Source organism: Ochlerotatus camptorhynchus, unplaced genomic scaffold (assembly GCF_037179485.1).
Source record: "Ochlerotatus camptorhynchus isolate MF236.1 unplaced genomic scaffold, CSIRO-AGI_Acam_v1.1 ptg000659l, whole genome shotgun sequence".
NCBI classification, from domain to species: Eukaryota; Metazoa; Arthropoda; class Insecta; order Diptera; family Culicidae; genus Ochlerotatus; species Ochlerotatus camptorhynchus.
Genome location: NW_027041138.1, coordinates 198,723 through 220,264, shown reverse-complemented (window position 1 = coordinate 220,264; position 21,542 = coordinate 198,723). Strand labels below are relative to the sequence as shown.

The 21,542-nt window shown below is 41.3% G+C and overlaps 1 protein-coding gene across 1 annotated transcript; it reads right to left on the bottom strand.

Annotated features, from left to right (window-relative positions):
• Positions 1–151: 151 nt before the first annotated feature.
• On the bottom strand, positions 152–14,081 carry LOC135714530 (cytochrome P450 18a1). Its single transcript, XM_065237913.1, has 5 exons — positions 13,402–14,081; positions 10,688–10,809; positions 10,023–10,452; positions 9,679–9,943; positions 152–785 (listed from the first exon to the last, which is right to left on the bottom strand). Exons 1-5 carry the CDS (start codon positions 13,784–13,786, stop codon positions 386–388), a joined length of 1,602 nt encoding a protein of 533 aa, XP_065093985.1. The 5' UTR covers positions 13,787–14,081; the 3' UTR covers positions 152–385.
• Between the last annotated feature and the right edge of the window lie 7,461 nt (positions 14,082–21,542).

The following is a 21,542-nucleotide window of genomic DNA, read 5'->3' as shown; positions in this document are numbered from 1 at the left end:
TTGTATAAATAATTAACTGTCATTAAAATGCGATTAAAATGCGGATTTTTCTCTCTATAGGCAATAAAAACAAACTCAACATTGTAGAAGAATGATTTAACAAAATTACTCTCCGAACAAAAACGCATGACTAGCTAGTGTACTTTCGATTTTTCTTCTTTTTGCAGGCACTCGAATAAATTGTTTGGATTGTCGTTTAACCGTCTCTGGGTTCTATTTTGAAAGAGTGGGAGTGTTGTCCTTTGCTAATTGATTTGCTCGATTATTTTCAGCTTGTGTTTTTGCCCATTGTAAAAGATATTATTTGTGTTTTCTGTTTGTGTTTGCTTGTAACATAGGAACATACCGTGCTCTGTGGGGTCTCACCTTGATCGGGGGATTACATTTAGTAACCGCCGACATTCCGTACTCGATCAAGATCAGTGTTCAGCGGCCGGGGGACCAGTTTCACTCGGAATGCTTGAGGGCTGATAGTGACTCCGATAATGCCCTTCAAACTCGGCATCGGTTCGTCTTCAGGTAGTTCAATGGTGAATGTGTGCATAATAGAGGCGAAGAACAGGAACAGCTCCATCCGAGCTAGCACGTCACCCAGACAGCGACGACGACCGACACCAAATGGAATGAAGAAGTCTGGCTTGTGAACTTTGCCTTCGGCGTCCACGAAGCGGCTTGGGTTGAACTCCTCTGGGCTGTCCCACAACGTTGGGTCCATGTGTACGCTGTTGATCAGAGGCACTACGTACGAACCAGCTGGGATTGTGTAACCATTGATAACGACATCACTGTACGAGATAAAGGAAGATAAGGACAAAAATCGAAATTAACAAAATGCACCAACAGTTCAGATGCTTGCAATCCCATTGTACTTTGTAAATTGTCTGAATCAGGTTTGCGTAGCTTTCTCACATCGGCTCGAGTACATACTCACGCACACTGTAAATCTTTCGATGAAAACCCAAATCATTCGATGAGCGCGACCCAAAAAAAAAAGCCATGAAATCACAATCCACCAATTAATGAAGCTTACTGATTAAAGATTAATTCGTGAATCTTCACAGGGTGGCCACTGGATTGATACATTTAAATTCCCGGTTGAATGGAAACTGCTAAATATGATGAAATATCCTAAGTACCATCACAAATTTGATCGATGTTTAAAATACCATATAATAGTATGAAAATACCAAAATTGTTATTTTAGTCATAGAGTATTATTTTCGATAAATTTTCAATGTGTTGTGTCTGTTTGTCTGTGATATAACATTGAGGTAACGTTAGGATAAAATCAAAACATTGAGAAATATATCGCATCACTTTCAGAAATATTTCACTTCGCAACCGATGAACCATTCTGACGGCCATATGAGTACCCAAGTAACCATATAGTCGCAATATAGCTTGTATATTCTTACTTTGCTTGACTATGGTTCGTTGGGGAATGTGATGAAACTATCACTTCTTGAAACTGATCCCTTTCGTATTTCTTTCATTCTCTTTTCGAACACGGAGCGCTCGGTGGAACAGCGACTTTGGACGTGAGCCTCGTCCCAGATCACCATGGAAATTCATTTCAATTCAATGAAACCGACCAGAAAAAGCGGAATCATATTAGAACCAACCGAGGACGATCTACGGAAGGAAATTGCCGGTGAAGCACGGAATGAAATACGAAGCGTTAGAGAAAAAGTCCAAGGGATTCCAAAAGAAGTAATCAACGACGGCGGAAGAGCAGAATATGGTGAGAGCTTTCCAATTATTAAAAAAAATATCAAAATTAAAGTAAATAGGGTTACGGTATGTAATGTGGGTCTAGTCCTTTCATTCGGCCTATCACGCAAATAAATAATTAATTAAGGAATATTACACAAAAAATAAGGAAAATATTGATCACTGATGGTTGATAAATGTGTACCACACACAAATCAATTTATATCACAACATTTCAATACATTTTCAGCTCTCGTAAGTAATAAAACTGGTTGAGAATATCACAATGTTCGGAGTTTTTAGCCGCCATGACTTATAAGGTTAAGATGGGAAGGTTGACTGACGATCATCAAATGGCCTGATTATGGCATTTATTGATTGGAATTACCTGATAATACACACTAGACGTAAAACTTACAGTTGCTGTTTGAATATTTTATGTTTATTTTAATTGTTTAACAACGTTTTCACAAGTAAAACATGGACCCAACTTTAGGGACACATTTCTTTTCTATGTTCCTAACTATGGCCCATGAAATTCATTTGACAGCATATAGCAATAAGAGTAACGTCAACAATGTTGTTTTGCATTTGGATGATAAGGAACGAACAGGAAGGGAGATTTTTTCTGCCAAACCTGTATAATGAACATCACAATGTTCTGATTTAGATATTCTGCGGTCAAAAGACGATAAGCGAAATTTTTAATTTTTAATTTTTAAATTGAGTGATTTAATGTAGTTTTCGTAAAATTTTCTCTAAGAAATGTTTTGAGGAATGAAGAGCATTAAGTTAACAGTGATAGTGATAAAAAAAATACATCAGAAAACGTTACCAAGAGCGTTTTTTTGAGGATCAAACAAGATAGGACGAAGTTGCATCCATAAATAGACCCAATTTGGGGACAATAGACCCATATTACATACATTTCCCTCGTGAGTTATTGTCTTAAAAAAAGTAAGTTTTTCAACTTTTCGTGGTTTCTGATAGCAAACGACATGATAAGCATATCTAAGCATACCATTTAGCAGTAGAATATCGTTTGCAGGTAAATTCATTGATGAGTTATGATTAAAAACGTAATCGATGGCTGCATATTAGACCGAGGTTAGGGACGTATACCCTACATGCCAGGTTTGAAAAAATATATTTTAAAACCTGGAAGCGTGTATGTAATACCAATATCCATTTGATAACGGTGATGCATACATGCGGGGCTTATTGTAAGTGAAAGTAACCTCGGAATGGGCGTGACTCTCCAGACATTCTGAAATGGGTTGCTGGATCTGCAATAGAGCTATCATCTTCTAACTCCCGGACTAAATCTGTCTACAATGACCATAAATGCGACATTGTAGAGAGAGTTCTTCCATAATAACACTGCCGGCCAGTGGGGGTTAGATTGAATACACACACACACACACAGTATTATTTTCGATAAATTTTGACCCATAGAAGTGCAGTCTGCAGCTGTGAGAACAAAATGTGTAGGTTCCAAATGATTCCAGAAGATAATTTCGAAAACAAATTGTTGACTAAATTTAGAAGAATTAAAAAAAGGGGGTAAATTTGAAGGGAATCCCGCTAAGCTAAATTACAAGGGAATTTCCTGCAAAAAATCAGAGAAGTCCTAAATAGTTCTGTTTAGATTTCCAAGAGCTGAATTTCAAGGAAATTATTAGAAATATTTCAAATTTCTTAGGGTAACTTGCACAGAGAATTATCGCAAGAATGATTGAGAACACTAAGATACTTGTAGAGATCAGAGCGGAATCATTAAGAGGTATGTCGAGAAATTCTATATTAATCAGAAGTAATTATAAGATGATTCTGGGTAATCCTGATAGCTACTCTGAAGACATCTTGTGGTGATTATTGAATTCCATAGATATGAATTACATCTTGTATAAATCTTGAAATTATCTAGGTTATTCAACAATTGAAAATTTTGCAAGACCCTGAGCACATAAATTTGGTTGTTTATTTAATGTTTTGAGACCTCCAACAGTTGTAAAGGTGTAAGATAAAGATCCTGGGCCATGAAAACTCTTCAAAAGGTATCACCTGGCTCGCACGGCGCTAGTCGATTGTGTAAGTCTGATTGGTAAACCACTTAAGGCCAGAAAGAGTTTTGTTTAACATGATTGACAACAGCCAAAATTATGGACCTTTACGGCCAATAAATTTATGGCTTCAAAATACGTCGGTTTCAGACGATTTCAAGATAAAATTTCCAACACATTGTTGACAAATTTTGAGCAGGACCTCAACGTGAATTTTATAAGAAATCCAAATAAATTATGGGGAGAATTTGAAGGGAATCCCGAGAGGATGCTTTGAGAATGCTAAGTTAAATTTCAAAGGAAATTCCTGCAAACATTCAGAGAATACTCAAATAGCTCTGTTTACATTTTCAAGACAATTCTGAGCTGCATTCCTGGAAAATTCTTAGGAATATGTTAAAGATTAATTTCCCAATGGTATTTTTCAAAGTGAATTATCACAAGCATGATTGAGAACACTAAAGATAATTGTAGAGTAAATTCTAAGAATTTCCTAGAGATGATTCATAAAGAGGTACGTAGAGAAGTTCTATGGTAATTATGCACGACAGCTTCAAGCGATTGCCAGAAGTAATTATAAGATAATTATGGGGAATCCTGATAGCTACTCTGAAGACTGGGGTGATTGAATATGAAGAATTACATCTACATATATAAAAATGAATTTCTGTCTGCCTGTCTGACCCTTATAGACTCGGAAACTGCTGAACCGATCGGCGTGAAATTTTGTATGCAGGGGTTTTTGGGGCAGGGAAAGGTTCTTATGATGGTTCGAGACCCCTTCCCCCTCTTTAAAGGGGAGCTCCAATACAAATGAAAAAAGCAATTTCTGCATAACTCGAGAACTAATCCAGCAAATTGAACCAAATTTGGCATGTGGAGGTCATAGGAGGTAGCCCCTTAGATAAGAGGGGGTTACGTACAATATAGCATGCTTTTTTTTAAATTGGTGCATAAACTCAAGCTAATATTGAATCCCGAGCAAGGCCGGGCACACTCAGCTAGACTTATACAAATCTTGATATTATCTAAATAATTCAAACATTGTTAATTTTACAAAAACCCGGGCACAGAAATTTGATTATTTATTTAAAAGTAAAAGTAAAAGTTGTAAATATTTAAGATTAAGATCCCGGTCTAAGAAAAGTCTTCAAACGGGAAAGCCTGACTCGCACGGCACGAGTCGGACCCAATTATATGTTAGCCTGATTGGTAAACCATCTCAAGACAGAACGAGTTTTTATTTTATTTTTAACTTTATTTTTTTTTTGCTTCTGAACGTGTTTTGCAGTTGGGCGTGGTGAAATTCGTGCATTCCCGGTTGATTGTGGAAATCCGTATCACAAAATTGCCCACCGATTCCTTTTTTTTTGCCGTTCGACGACCACGGGTGTGCTTTCGTGAGAATGACGTTTATTGGATTGTGAGTGTGTGTTTTTTTGTAACTAGCGTAAGTGTGCCTGCGATTTGCATTGAATGTCGGAGATTGTGAGTAAGCTGAAGGATGCCTCGCTGGATACGCTCAAGACTGGACGGGTGGTAGCTGGTGGCCGTGAATGGTTCCTGGGGAAAGCACTAGATGCGAACCTCCTCCAAGATGACCTTGGCAATGCAGGAAGCATTACAACAAAGTAAAGAGATGATCGAAACATTTAACGTCGCGTGAAAGTGAAATGAAGGCCTAAGTACTCTTTCGTAGCTTTTAGTTTTAGGATTTGAAAGATCGTCGGTTGCAGTGGCTTGCTTACTGAGCAGAAAAACGCAGTCCCAGGTCCTTTCATATTAAAAATGTATGGTAAGATCGCTTGTTTATCGTGTATTTTGTAAAACTTTTCGTTGTCGTCGTGCCGGGTTTGAATAGTTATAAAAACTTGAGCAACGATATAATGTGATATGAGGGGCTCGGTGGCCTTAGAGCAACCGGTTTTGCTTACTGAGCAGAACATCATGAGTCGAATCTCAAGCGCATCCACATTCAAGATTCGTCAATCGTTTTATTTGTTAACATGACTACATGGTAATAACAGCAACTCGATGATTAAAAAGGAGCTCGTCTGCCTAGTGGCAAATGTTTTTGCTTGGGTTCAATCTCAAGCTCCTTCGCGTTATATGATTGTTACCTATTACCCAACATCCCAGTGATTCCTCGTGGAAGTGCAGAGGTGTTCTCGGCTTCCATAAAAGCGAGTGTCACCTGTGTATTGCCTAGTTTGAGATCACCAGTTTTTACACATTGAGGATGATTGCTAGTCCCAAGCATCGTCTATTGGTTCTCTATGTAATTACAGCTGGTCTGGCAATAACAGAGTAGCAACTGTGGGCGGTCAATCATGTTCATGATCATGCTCATATTTTTAACTTTATTTTTTGATTTTAAGCCGAATTTTATTCATCTTGTGGAACAGAAAGAGTTATGAGACATTCCTGATCCATGATTTCCGGTTAGTTCCCGATTTTTTTCTAGTTCGATTATTTTAATGGCTCAATCGCGTAAGCTGTACGGATGAATTCTACTATTTTAATCACACTCGCTATTATACTGCCGCTCATAGCAAGTCCGTCCCATATCACAAATCAGCAATTCTAGAAATTTTAATTTTGCTTCGTAACATTGCTTTTTGTGATATGGGACAACCTGTTTAGCTGTTTTTCCAAACATTTCCAAATCAAAGTTTGTTGAGTTCATCCAGTATTATAAAACTACTTTTTCCATTGGAAAACTCAGTTTTGACAAAAACACAAATGGGACCGACTTCCGATGAGCGGCAGTATAGATGCAATAAAAATTTATTCATTTCCGAACAAATATCAAACCTTTAATTAAACACATAAAGGGTGGAACGGTCAAAAATAAGTCGACTCAAATTGTTGACGTAGAACTACGTCTTTGTCGACTATACTGGGGTGCAAATCAAAAAATATATGTGGTGAAATAGCGTTCAATTATAACTTTGTCATTTATAGATGAAATTAAAATCCAAATACGCCAATCGATAGGATATAAGTTAACAAATCTGCTGAAATAAATACTTTACCAATTTTTAATTAAAAAACTTTTGAAAAATGCGTAAATTATAATTTTATCACTGTTTTCATGAAATAAACGTGTTCCCCAAACCCAGTCATCATAAAGGAGTACCAGCTGGTTGCACATCATTCTGCTTGAACCTGAATAGATATAAAACAGCGCTGCTTTATGACTTTGCTCATTACCGGTTCGGACGGCGTGGCTTGCTACAGGAACAAGTCAGCGGTTCACATAAATGCGGACAGTGTACTAGCACTGTGCGTAGCCAGCCAGCATAATGTAAGCAGGTAATCACCGTCTACCAGCATGTGCACTAGTACACTAGCACTAGCAAATCCACACATATTTAAAGATTCCCTAGAGGCTGTTGGCAATTATCCCATGCCACTTTAATTTTTTTTGTATGGTCAATTGTCTACGCATTGGATTGATCACCTTGACAACCAGTGATGTCGAAGGAGAGACTGTAACTAGTATGAACGACGGAAATTATGTACACAAAAAACACCCCCCCCCCCCCCTCCTCCCACCATAATGGCAACCTGAAAAATACATGAATTTTGACGATCACCTTTTTTCGATAAATCAACAAACAATTAAATTAAATTAATTCCACCCGAAAAAAATGTTCACCCAGGTCATTTTGATGATATTCTGTTTGTGATGTATCAACAACTGACTAAAACATATCTGGTACCTCTTTATATGCAATTGCATCCGAAGTCCATCCTTTTTTACATATTATGCACAAGAGATACTTTCTGCCCCGCCCCATTCATAAAAAAAAACGACGGGAAATCCTGTCGGGGCGGTTACACAGCGTTCTTCTTGAATATGAAAAGATATAAAAACAGCGCTGCTGTCGTGCTTTTGCTCATTACCGCTTCGGACGGCGTGGCACTTGGTCGTGTAACAAACAGGACCAAGTCAGCGGCTAAAGGTGAACGGCGTGATCACCTTGACAACCTTGAGGTGGGATGAGTTATATATGAAAAACACCCCCCTCCCCCTCCTATAACGACAACCCGAAAAAGACATGGACTTTGATGATCACTTTGCTTTTTCGGGAAATGATTGTTAAGCAAACTACAATTATAAGTAATAACTCAATTTTAGTTTCGTTAATTTTTAACCCGCTTCCCAGAGAGCCAGAACTTTCAAATTTGAGAAAAAAATGCTTAAGAGGCATATGCCGATGACATGCATTTCGATGGTAATCTGTTGGTGATTTACCAACAACTGATTGTTAAACAGATCTGGTACCTCTATATATGCAATTAGATTAGAAAGAAATGCATGGGGAACATGAAACAGTAGATGTATCTGTTAGCGGAGGGGAATAATCACTGAAATTATTTCTAATATAGTAGTTTGCGGTAGTACACAATACCTCTCAAAAATAATCTCAGTGAATATTCACTTCCGCTAAGAGATACACGTACCGTTTCAACTTGCCCCGGTGTACCTTAACTATGATGCTGACTATCAAAACATTGAACAGGTGTTGTACTAAGCACCTACTTATTGGAAACCAATCGTTTGATTTGAGAAAAGTCACAGAATTCTATTTTGCATCATACTACGAACACGCTGTAAAGTACATAATGATGATGCATGCTAATTTTATGTTATGGAAGAGTTCCTATCGTAGTCGATGTCGAATTTAGTGCACATTGATCACAGCAAAATACATCAACATTGATCAACCCTATGTAGTTATGTAGGGAAAATTATGTCAATTCTTAGCCATTACATTACATTTAAATACATTATCTCATGCGCAAGATGAACGGTGGTCTAACTAACATGAATTGTCGCGAGTTTTAAACCATAACGGAAACATTGAAATACTTGAAAAATTTAAGATGAAGTATAATAGTCAAAAATGCATGACATACATCCATTTGGCGTAGTTCTACGTTATACTGCGGTCGGCCCTTTAATTTTTTTTCCATAAAATTTAAAATCCCTTGACCAAGTTGTCTAAACTCCTGCGACCGACCAATGGACAGTCGTGACCCATCGATTCAGAAACGTTGATAAATAGAACGCCAAAAGCAACATAATCGACATTTTAGGATAACGACGTGAAGCGCCCGCAAACTTTAATCCCTTTAACAAACGAACTCTGACGATCGGTTATAGATCTATCAATATTTGAAATACCGATCCACGTGCGGACAAGTCGATGCATTTCCAGCTGTTCAACACGCACACACATACATTCCACAGACATGCGTCAATCCGTCTGCGAAGCATTCCGACCAAGAACGCCCAAGCAAAAGAAGAAAAGAAAAGAAAAGAAAAAAAAACTTTCACTCTCGATGACCAGTTTCTCGATATACCCACTTTTTGACCGACTGCTATAATGGCGAGGGAAAGAAAGAACTTACACCGCGCCACCCGTTTCCGCCGCCAGAGCTCACTCATTTCTTCGCACGAAGCCCCACCGAGACGCGTTTTATAGTTCTTTTACAAGAATTCCCGTTAAATCACATCGAAGAAGTGCGGTCACGCAAAGGAAACGACGACGAAGAAGAAGCGATAGCGCGAAAAAGCAGTTGGTCAGAACCGGACCGGACACCGGGAGGTGGGAGGCGAACCTGGAACTCGAATGCTTGCCACTCCAGACATTGCTTGTGAGATGGTGTAGGTAGAAGTCTCCATTCTTGGTGCGTTCTCTTCTTGCCTTTCTCTGAGTGTTCTTCTCCCTGACTTCTGACCATCTACGAATGGTGGGGAAAAATGTTCTCTCACGGAGTTCGTATCCCTCCCCAACTTTTCAAAAACGCTCGCAGACTCGAGTGATCGACAGCCACCGACACCGATTCACGTTATCAGCTCACAATTATGGGAATGAAGAAATGCAGTACCTACCATTTAGGGGAGTGCGTAGTGGCTAGCGGGACGATGCTGGAGATACGCATCACTTCCAGTATGGTGGTCTCCGTTATGGGCAAGTACGGTACATCTTCGATTTTCGGCAAGCGATTGCGACCGACCACCTGATCCAGTTCGTCCTGAACTCGTTTCATCGCATCCGGGTGACGCAGCATGAACACGTTCAACCAAAGCAGAGTGGTCTTGATGGTTTCCATACCGGCCGAGAAGAGATCCGCGATCACCTGCATCATTTGGATCTCTGTTGGAGAGGAAAGAGTAAGAGATGGAGGAAACGATCAAAAACTAGGTCGATGCTCTTTTCAGCTCGTCACACTAACCGTGATCTTTTCCATCGAACAGTTCCGCACCGCGGCCTTCTGCTTTGGCCTTTTGGATTTCATCCAGATAGGCATCCACGATGTCACGAATGTTATCGGCACTGAATGATTTCTTGTGCTCGTCGATCACCTCCCGGTAGAAATCGAACATCTCCTGCCGATTCTTGGCGATCTTGTTCTTGGCATTAATGTTGCCCGGTAGATACTGGATCTGCGGGATGTAGTCGATGGTGTGAATTTCGCCAAATAGCCGCATACCCTCTTCGATCAGCCAGTTGAATCGTTTGAACTTGGGGTCCTCCAAGGAGAAGCGCACCGACATGATAATGTTGCAGATGACGTTGCTGACCGACACGGAGAGGTATTTACTCATATCAGTTGACTGGTTGCCGACCTCGTTCAATGCCGTCAACAGTTCGGAGACCTCCATCTGTGGAGAGGTAATTTGAAAGGGAAGCAAAGGGAATGATGAAGGAATCACTGGACTTGACTTTGATTTTCAATTGATGATGGAAAACATTTTGCAGGCCCACCGCGTTCCGGTGATCGCCAATCTGTCTACCAATAGCATGGAGAAAACTCAAACGCAACGTGCTCTCAATACCATCAACGGAACGGAAATCTAACTCTTCGTGGAGAAATTGTGGTTTTCCACAGACACTCACCATGATTCTGCTCTCCATCAGATGTTTCTTGTTGCCAAGCACGGTCATCCCAAAGTGACGCAGCTTCTCATGCAGAAACCGCCGTTGATCTTTCCACAGCTGACCTTCACTGTTGATGATTCCTGTTGAATAGAGGAACGAAAGGAAAATGTTACAATGAATGATCACTTCGTTGCGGGTTTTCTCTCAGCACATGCTCACGCAGACATTTTCGGACGATGGGTGGTGGAAATTGGGGAAATGCACCCAGCTCTAGCAGACGAGGAACTCACGTGCTCTCAATGCAGAACTAAACCGCTCACACATGCTGCCGATGTCAAACTTCCTACACGTGCTGTCACTATTGATACGCACTTACTGCATAGTTACTAATCCAAAACCTGAGAGGGCGAGAGAGACAGAGAGAGCCCAACAACAGCTGCAGCAAAGTGCGCGTGTGCTGAAGGCGGGAAAAGCTCAAGGCCACACCGGGACCGCATCGCTAGCAAAGTGCAATGACTTCAAAGTAGAGTCGTATGGAGTCGACATTTGCAACCTGCTACCAAGACGAGCTCTCGTAAAGACGGCTCGTGATGGGAGACGAGGTGTCCAAACGAACATTTTACGTAACAGCTAATCAGTGTACGTTGCTCGCTGCAACTTATTGGGACTATAAAACAATGTTTACTATTTGGTCAAAAATGTGCTGACGTTGGCCGTTGTACTCATTTCTGTTAACGAATCTACGTCAATGGTTTTTTTTTTCGCAGCGATAAGAACTAATTACGCTATATGATCTGAGAGTGCATGCAACGATTCTAGAAAGGGCACTGCACCAAGAACGTGCGCACGACCGGCGGTAGCATTTGAAACATGATCGTTCGCTGAGTAAGAGCTGCTTCAGCTTAGAACTTCCTTCCCCGGATCACATTCAGCGGAGGGAAGCGGCGAATCACGCGCTATCAGTTGTAGCGAAGCGCAATTTCACTGAACGCATTATTGGCACAATTCCCAGCAGAACTAGGTACAAGGTTGCGAGGGGCTCGAACTGGCTCAAATTGCAGCTTGCCCGAGCCGTCGACTGCAAGAGTTACACATTCGTCAGACACCGGAACGGACGTAGAAACGCACTTGCAGCGGGTCATTTTTCGGGACTGCCCGGTGCACTGCTCCACTGCTGACGTATCATTTTGCTCTGCTGACAGTTTAACTGCATTCTGGAGGAAGTTAGCGGAAAATTCAGTCACGTCATTCGTATATACTGAGGTGTCAAGCGATTCCATTCAACCGCAGACCCATCAACACTGACTGGCAATGACATGTGCTGAAAAATTACAATCATATGATTGACTGTCGTGAAGTCTTACCTCACCTCATGCCGAAAAAAAGAAAAGAAAAGCAATGTGATAACAGAGTGCACGATGCAACAGTGGCACAAAATTCGCTTTATGAATGAAATTTAATGAGCGTAGCCAAATTAATGGGGAACGACTACGAAGGAAAAAGATGTGTGCGTTCATTCAAGAAAATTACACACTGCCTGCACGATGGAATGTTTAATGAGCTACTTGAACTTATTCATTACACACCGAGCTCTGCTAAAGGCGCACCTCATCAATCTTTCGCATCTCTCGGCGGTCGCGTAATCTGCAAACGGTTTCACCAAATGGCTAATTGATTATGCAAAGAGAAAAAAAAACTTGAAACCTGTAACACATTGTTTTACACCTTGTCAAAGATGTCGTAGGTGCAAATTAAAGAAACTTAAGCCAAAGGACAAAGAAGCAGCACACCAAGTACATGCCGATCGATCTTTTGTTTATTTTTTTTTCTACATTGGCGGTTTCAACAAAAAGGCAAACGTGCCGCTTCGTCATCGTCGCGGTGTGTTCGTTGTTGATATTTACTTCAGAGTGGGTATGTAGCGACATCATGACATAACCGTTGCGTTGATGTTGCAGAGAGCACCCGAGAGTACTGCTTCAACAGCAGCTGTTATTGTGGTCAAAGGGTTTGGCTCAACAAAACAAAAAAATACGGTTGCAACCGTTTAAACACTGTTGGCAGAAAATGGAATTGTGACGCGCTTGCTTTCTTTCATGCTTACATGAGAAAGCCGTGCTGGACACGTAAAATTACACACTTGTGCGCAATTGGCCGGCCTCCAGTGCAAAATGATTGAGGTGATCGAATAATGAATTTGCCATTATTTCAAGGGTGTTACACAATGCCACCAGTATGACTAATGCGAGTACCGTTGCTTCTGTAGACTGGAAGTAAATATGTTTAAATTAGATCACTAATAACGACATCGCAGTGTTGCTCTGACAGCCGAAGAAGCAGATATTTACTTGTGTGACGTGTTATCAAACATCAGCAACTATGGCTTTCAATGACATCGACGGTAAATATGTAAAGCAACTGTAATCAGCTGGAACCTTCTCAAAGCAGAAACCGATGGATGACCTTCCTCAACTCACGTACCATGATATTTTTAACTGATCTACATGTTCACAACTGAGGTAGATTTTCGAAAATGTATGCCTCAAAATTTTAAACTGTAATAAACATAAGTGACTTGTGAACAAGTAAAATTTTTCGAAAATAACAAATTCAACCAAAAAACTGTGACACACGATTTTCCCCCCACTAACATGATTGTTGATTTTTAAAGTTTCGACCATACCCAAATTGCACACAATTTTCTCCCGCCAACGCATTTTGATTGTACTCACCGAAACCGCCCAGCGTTTTCAGCAACGGCGAGTGTGGCCGCCCGGTGAAATCCTCCGTCTTGAACGCCTCCCGGATGATCTTGTAATCACTGATCACCACCGTGAGCTGGGCACCCAACTTGGCGCTAAACAGCGAACCGTACTTGCGAGCCAGCTTCATGTACTGTGTGTGCTTTTCGTGCCCGATGAACGTTAGGTAGCCGAAAATCGGAACACCCCACGGGCCCGGCGGAAGCTTCTTGATTTGACACATCAGCCGAAACAGCCACTGCAGAAATACAACACAGCTCAGCGCGCAGCAGAACACTAGCAGCGTATTTCGCGCTTTGGATGCATCGAAAAACTCCTGCCGCACTACACCTAACAGATACGTATCGAGGAACATCTTCTACTCTCGTTTAATATTTCGTACGAATCTTGGATTCTTGACTCTGAACTTTTGAAGCTCAAAAAACGCAACTGTCCGACAGCAAAAATTCACTTGTTCTAAATTATCACTTGAATGCACTGGGTTTGTTCATTTGGCTAGGTTTGATTTTTCCCCGTATGTCTAAAGCTTGAGATCTTGTCACAATTCGCAAAGTTGGTAGAAGAATGATGTGCATATAGATTTGGAAGCAGTAGAGTAACAACAGACCACACAGCACACTTGAGTTCACTTTGAAAGGAGGAGAAAACGCGACTCACTCGCACGAACGGTACGGAACAATTGAAACACTCGGCATCGACGATAAAAAGCACAACTATAGTAGAGTTATATGTCCTTGCTACTTTTATAGGCCCGGCACCTAGAGAAATGCAAAAGTCGAGAGAGGGTTAAGGTGGGGGTGACCAAGAGCGAGAGTAAGAGCGTAAAAGGCAAGAGAGTGAGTGATATTATAGGGGAAGTTGCACTGAACATGTGCTCGATCCTCACCTGCACGCTGATCTCGCAGATCGGGGAATGATCCCAATCAGCATAACTCCCTGCGGAGATGGAGAAAAATACGCGAAAAGAGCACGTGGGGCACGATGCTGCGAGAATGAGTGGATCATATTACTCACACGGTGTGATTGTTGTGAATGGGAGCACCAAGAGAAGGGAGAATCTCTCGCTGTGTTTCGCCAAGAGGAGAGAATTATTGCAAACGAAAAGAGTAAAAGCCAGACGATCTTCTGCAGAGCTACGGTGCTTCATCTGATAGGTATATGGCTTGATCGCACAGTGCGTACGGAGGCGACGATCCGTAGAAATGATGTGCACTGCGACATAATATGTACAAGATTAGCCTAAAGATGACCTGATCACCTTCGATAGGCAATAGTAGGGGAAACAGTCCTATTGATGCGGTACGTTATGAGCGTTAGAAGTCTATTGTTGTGTATGAAGACGCTTCTAACGCTTCTAACGTATCGCAACAATAGGACTGTTTTCACTATGCGTATTTTCGGAATGGAATGAAACATGTTGGGCAAAATCATTGCATGATAGGAGACGTCTTGTGAAGCATGATACACTCCGATCTATATCAATTATGTATTTAGGGGAAATGGCTCTAAGATTGGGCTCATCACTAAAAATCTGCTATTTATCAATGTTATCTAGATGAACGCGTCATTGGGACGGTACTAATGGATATTTGGGCCGCTATTGAAAATTTAGTCGATTGCTGAATGTATGTATGGACCCAAATTAGGGGCATTTAGGCCGACATTACATCCATTTCCCTTAATTCCGAAATGATCGGAAAATAAATTATGAAATCACTAATAGGGGAAATGGATGTAATGTCGGCCTAAATGCCCCTAATTTTGGTCCATAAATAAATTCAGCAATCGACTAAATTTTAAATAGCGACCAAAATATCCATTACTTACTTACATAACGATCCTGCGCACCTCCAGGGGTGCAAAGGGCCTTTGTGAAAGATTTCCATCCTGGGCGATTACTAGTTTTGGCCTTGACCTGTGCCCAAGTCGAATTTCGGTCGTAATTTCACTGTTTAGGCTCCGCCGCCACGAGCCTCTGGGTCTGCCTCTGCTGCGATGTCCTGCTGGATTCCAGTCCAGAGCTTGCTTGCAGATTTCGTTTCCGCTCCGTCGTAGTGTGTGGCCGACCCACTTCCACCTCCATTCACGAATTTCTGTCTCTATTGGCTTCTGATGGCACAAACGATGAAGCTCGGAATTTGAGATCCAATTGTGGGGCCACAAGGCACGAATTATGTACCGCAGGCATCGGTTGATGAACACCTGCACCTTCTGAGTGTTCTCCGCTGATATACACCATGATTTTGGTGCGTCGACTGATTTGATTCGCTCTCCATACATTTCGCAAACTAGCAAATGCAACCCTCGCCTTCTTAATCCGTGCACCTATGTCGCTCTTGGTGCCGCCGTCCGACGCTATCTGGCTGCCAAGATATTGGCCTGCCCAGCTACCGTGAAATTGTAACGGTTTTCCGTGTTGACATCCAACGATTTGATCTTGTTGACGTTGATGGTTAGACCTGCTTCAGAGGAGCGTTCCACAAGGTCGTCGAGCTTACTCTGCATGTCAGAGCGCCGTTGTGCTAATAACGCAACATCATCAGCCAAATCGAAGTCGTTGAGATGCTACATAGTAAAAGGCTGCCACAGCAACCCACGGTTCGGTACACGGTCAACGGCCCCAACCATGATCTCGTCGATTACGATGAGAAACAGTAGCGGTGATAATATACATCCTTGCCTCACACCCGCGATTACCCGAATCGGGTCAGACAAAGCTCCTTTGTGCAACACTCTGCATGATAAAACCTCGTACGTTGACGTTTACGATCTTATCAGGGACTTGCGTCTCAGAGCGCCCCACATGGTTTAGTCGGTCGAAAGCTTTTTCGTAGTCCATGAATACCAAGTACAGGGACTCTTGGAACTCATTGACCTGCTCCAAGATGATGCGGAGCGTGCCATTATGGTCCACACAGGATCTTTCAGCGCGGAATCCTGCCTGCTGTCGTCGGAGAGTCGCGTCGATCTTCTCCTGTATCCGATTGAGGATAACTTTATACAGAACTTTGAGAACAATATACAGTAACATGATGCCTCGCCAGTTGTCGCATACAGTTGAATCCCACTTCTTGGGGACTTTTACCAAGACGCCCTGCATCCAGAATAGTTGATGCAACATTTGTGAGGATAGCATGGGGTGAGCTGTGAGCATCTCTGTTGATATGCGATCGACCCCCGGGGCGTCGTTGGACTTCATACTTCGGATGGCTGCTTCTATCTCCTGCAATAATGGAGCTTCAGTGTTGACGCGTGTAACGCGCCTCACCTTTGGCGGATCATGCCGAGATGTTGATGGTTGGTTAACCGTTGAAACTTTGAGAAGTTGTTCAAAGTGCTCAAACCAACGTTTCAACTGGTCAGTGGGGTCGGTGAGCAACTGTCCGCGTCTTTCAGAGGCATCCTTGGGTTCATCCTTGCCCCGCTCAGGCGTCGTAAAACATCATAGAGGAGGTGGATATCGCCAGTTGCTGCGGCTTTCTCCCCTTCATCAGCCAGGGAGTCCACCCACGCTCGCTTGTCCCGTATACAGGAACGCTTAACTTCCCTCTCTAGAGCCGAATACCGCTGACGGGACTCATTCTTGGCTCCTCGGGTCCTTGCTCGGTCTATCGCGGCTTTTGCTTATCTCCGCTCCTCGATCTTCCTCCAAGTTTCATCGGTGATCCACTCCTTCCACTGAGTGCGCAGATCATCCAGGTTGTTCTCGCTTGTTTCAATAAAGGCATTCTTGATGCTCGTCCACTGTTCTTCTACGCTGCCACCTTCCGGAATATTAGCTGCGCGAGCCTCGAGTTCTTCGACGAACGATCTCTTCACTGCTGGGTCTTCCAGTCGGCGTGTGTTGAATCGCCAAACGAGTCTCTCCTCCCGCAATTGAACCCGCGCAATGCGTAGGCGGATCTCACCGACCAGGAGATGATGGTCAGCGCTGCGTTTATTCCGAACATCAAGAACGCTCCGTCTCCATTTTCGGCTGATGCAGATACACGTCATTGGATGATGGCAATTGATGTCCTTCGGTGATTGACACTAGATTGCGGAACAGAGACCGACGTTAAATAAAGGAATGAAAAAAAAACAACATTACTACGAATATTGGAATTTTAAACGAATAAAATGTTTCGAACAGCTCATGATTTTTTTTAAGAAACCGTGGATATCGTAGCTGCTACTCCGTTTCTGATCAGAGCAAGTGGAATTGCAGAGAGAACCACATATATGGCGCTTGAGATTGGCTTTTTTTACAAGATCGTTTATTAATTAGGCTCAGCCATGTGTGACACTTTGTGGAGCCGAAAATCAGTAATGTTTGAAACATCAGTAAATCTAGGCTAGTAGTCTCCTTAATAAAGAATTTAAAAAAAATCTAGGTTAGCATTGGGTACTAATTACTCGTGGGCTCTAGGTTAATGGGTAACATTTTTGATTGGAAGGATCTAGATACTACTATCGGACGGTTGACCAAATGCTGGCTGGGCAGTTTTGAGTAGACCACTCAAAACTAATTTTATAAATTAACTTCTGTTAAATCAAATATCAAAAATTTATCATCACCAGCGTGGCGAACAAAATAATTTTGCAGTGCTATAATAATTATTAGAAAGCCTTTATGACAGCTATCCTTGCAAAATAATCCGTTAGATTAGTGAAAACTTGTCAAGATACGTAATTTGTCAATTAATAAAACAAATCACTGGATGACTGTTTAAAATGTTTTAACATGTGAAATGCAATGTTCCTTAAATTCTGCTAGTGTTGTTGAACGTTTTGCACGTTCTTTTTGTCTAGGCATCAAAACAATTATCCCAACGTCAAGAAATGTGGAGTACATAGTTCATCCGCGGAAAATAGTTGAGCACATTGCTTGAAGCCTATAAATACTTATGAGAACATTGTTATTAAACAAGTTTTGATTTGAACCTCGTTGTAGCTTTTAAGCATCTCTCGCAATGTTTTTAAAAGATGACTAAAAGTTAATTGGTACGCCCCTCGCGCGCCGCTAGCACACCTCTAGTGTTGAGAATCGAAAATCTTTGACAGTGGTTTGTTTACACTTCTATAGAGAACAACTGGTGCAAGTTTGAACAAAGTAGTCGATCGCGTTCAGAAATAACGTCAAATGGAACTCGAAAGAAGGACAAATATTGTGCACAAACACCTGGAAAATCCGGAGTGGTCCGGTTGCCGAAAATAACAGTTTGTCGAGTGCTCAAAAGCTACAAGGAAACCCTGAGTATGGAAAGGAATCAGCGGAGATACGAAAAAACTGAAACCAGGGATCGTCAGCTGCGCAGCAAGGTGTTGAGGTGTCTTTCGATCCGAGATGTGTCCAGAAGGTACAACGCCAACTTTCAAACGGTGCGGAACATCCTTGCCAGGGAACGATACAGAGTCAGTAAACATCCAAACCGGCACATGAAGCAGAATTCCGTGGCCAAAAAGCGTGCAAGGCTCCCGTACGACCGTGTTTTTACGAAACACAAGGGCTGCACTGTGATCGATGACGAAACATACGTCAAACTCGAATCTAAGCAGCTTCCCGGTCAAAAGTTTTACATCGTGACTGGGCGTGGGAATGTGCCGGGAAGATTCAAGTTCGTGTTTGTCGACAAGTTCGCGAAGAAGGCCATGATTCGGCAAGCGATTTGCAGTTGTGGCCTGAAAACGGAACCATTCGTCACATCCTCGACGATGACATCCCAAGTTTACATCGAAGAATGCCTGAAAAAGCGTGTATTGCCGTTCATCCGAAAGCATAGCGCAAAGTCATCTTTTGGCCCAATTTGGCCAGCTGCCACCACTCCAAGGTGGTTATGGAGTGGTATGCTGCCAACAAGATCGATTTTGTCACCAAGCTAATGAATTCTCAGATTTCCCCCTTAAATAATTACAACCAATCGTAAAAAATACTGGGAAACTTCAAAGCAGTAGTCAAAGACATCCAGCAAATGCAGGCAAAAAGGAAGAAATGCGCTGATTCCGTATCCGTCTCCTCTGTGCGGGCGCTGATGGGCTCCATCAAGAGGAAGGTTCAAGATTTCGATTGAACTGGAGAAATGTAACCATCTAATGCTGTAACTTGGAAGTTTTAATAAAAGTATTGTAGAGCAACCATCTAATAAACTTTGAAACTTTTTGAATCACGAATTACAGGTCTTTTTGTGCGTACCAATTTACTTCTAGTCAGCCTTTAGAACACATTGGTTGTCTTTGCTGACGCAATGGCGCACTTGTTCGCCGAAAATCATGTCTCAGAAAAAAACAAAAGAGTGAACCATATTGTTGCTATAATATATTTGCTTTTGGGCAAAAAGTGATTACTATTTTTCTTTAGGTCAAGTGTTCCGCGCATACCTACAGGCGTTCATATGAGCTTGTAGGTATGTGAGGAGCACTTTGTCTAAAGGTAAGTAATAATATTTTTTTTGTCTAGAAGCCGAATCGATTTACAGTTTTCGACAAATTTGCTTCGTTTAGTATGTTCAATTTATATCCGAGGTTTTTGTCAAAATTGGGCTATTTTTGAATTTTTGGCAGGTTTCTGAACAGTTTAGTTCTATTAGCCATACATTTTCCGATAAAAAATTTAGTTCATGCTTAAATGAACTGATGTTCCGCATCACGAATACGTCATATTTTACCGATAATTCTATTTTATTTTGCAGACACGCCCGAGTTCCATCTCATTAACGATTGCCTACGCCACAAAATAAATTATAAAGAAAACCACATAGTTTAAGCAAGCTCGACCGTTGCGCTAATAATGTTTTTTTCTCCTTCAAATATTGTTGAAGCACTTAATTTTGATTTTGACCCACCTTTTCTACTTCAAGCCGCTTTACAGTGGGTCGAAATAAAAAACAGTGGATCATTTGCGACGAAACTATTGAGAATAGCAGTTTGCTGTCTTCTAGAATGTTTCTTCATTTTTTGAGTACTTTATTTGAGTAGTGAGTTTTTTTTGCTTAAGCAAGTAGACACTTAGATTAAAAAATTACTTTTTTTTTAATATCTTGTTAAAATTGATGAACATCTCTGGAAATATTGGAGATGGAGTCATTTTAAGAAAATTTGTCGAACCAAAATTTCCTATCTTTCAAGTGACCGAAGTTATTAGGTTGAAAATTGAGTACAACGCCCTTAAAAGCATTTTTACCACAACTTTTTTGTTTGAATTGTACAATTTTTTAATGTTGTACGAAGTTGTAGGTGCTTTGAAAATGCACATTTTTGCAGAAGGAAGGAAATCGCTATCTCTTTGTTTTAAGAATATATGTATGTTGTTAATTTATTAACACTATTTTTAAGGGGTGTATCTTGCATGTTAGCAGGTTGTTCAGCTGCAAACATGCAATCCATAGGGGGATCAAAGGTATGCCAAATAAATTTTCAAATAAGGTACCTCAAGCTTTTATTACGTTTTACTGTTTACATGACCATTTTTCCTAGTATGTACATCAGGGTGGGTCATCTTAACAACCTCCTGTTCCCACTGCTCCTTCAATGCGTATTGAGATTTCTAAAACCTGTACAAAATTTGAACGAATTTGGGTGTAATCTCGATTTGCAGGAGATTTTGAAATGTTGTATTTAATTTGCTTACCAAAAATCCAAATATTGCTCAAAATAACGGTGTCGAAGACTGCAAATCGATTTGATATTTGTACGTTTCCCTCAAAACGATCGCGAACAAAATCTTAACTTACCGTACAAACCGAGCTATAGACCACACGCGATTGAGGTAGCAAACGGGAATCAATAACAATGAAAACAAATGTATGCGTACTTTTTATTACGGTTAACGACTTTCAGTCAAATTAAATGATTTATGTAAAAGTTGAAAGATACTGAGAAGCAACCCTAATAAACAAATACCATAAACGAACGATAACCCAAATTGTCGAACTTTGCCACAAATGGCTTAGAGCATACACGCCGATAAGCAAAATAATCATATAAATTTTATTAGGGAAAGCACACATGATCGGAAGGACATATGTTTAGAAGGTGATTATCTGAACGCGATGTCTGAGCTGCGTTTATTCAGGCTTCGTCTCATAACATAAAACATTATTTTTGAGAGGCAAAACGGCGAAGGAAACAAAAGA

Bases quoted from the DNA above. Each gene is read 5' to 3' on its own strand.
- LOC135714530 (XM_065237913.1), bottom strand. From the start codon at position 13,786: ATGTTCCTCGATACGTATCTGTTAGGTGTAGTGCGGCAGGAGTTTTTC. The intron at 10,453-10,687 runs GTGAGTGTCTGT...ACCTCTCCACAG, and splicing joins TGATGGAGAGCAGAATCATG to ATGGAGGTCTCCGAACTGTT. The intron at 9,944-10,022 runs GTTAGTGTGACG...CCTCTCCAACAG, and splicing joins GTTCGATGGAAAAGATCACG to AGATCCAAATGATGCAGGTG.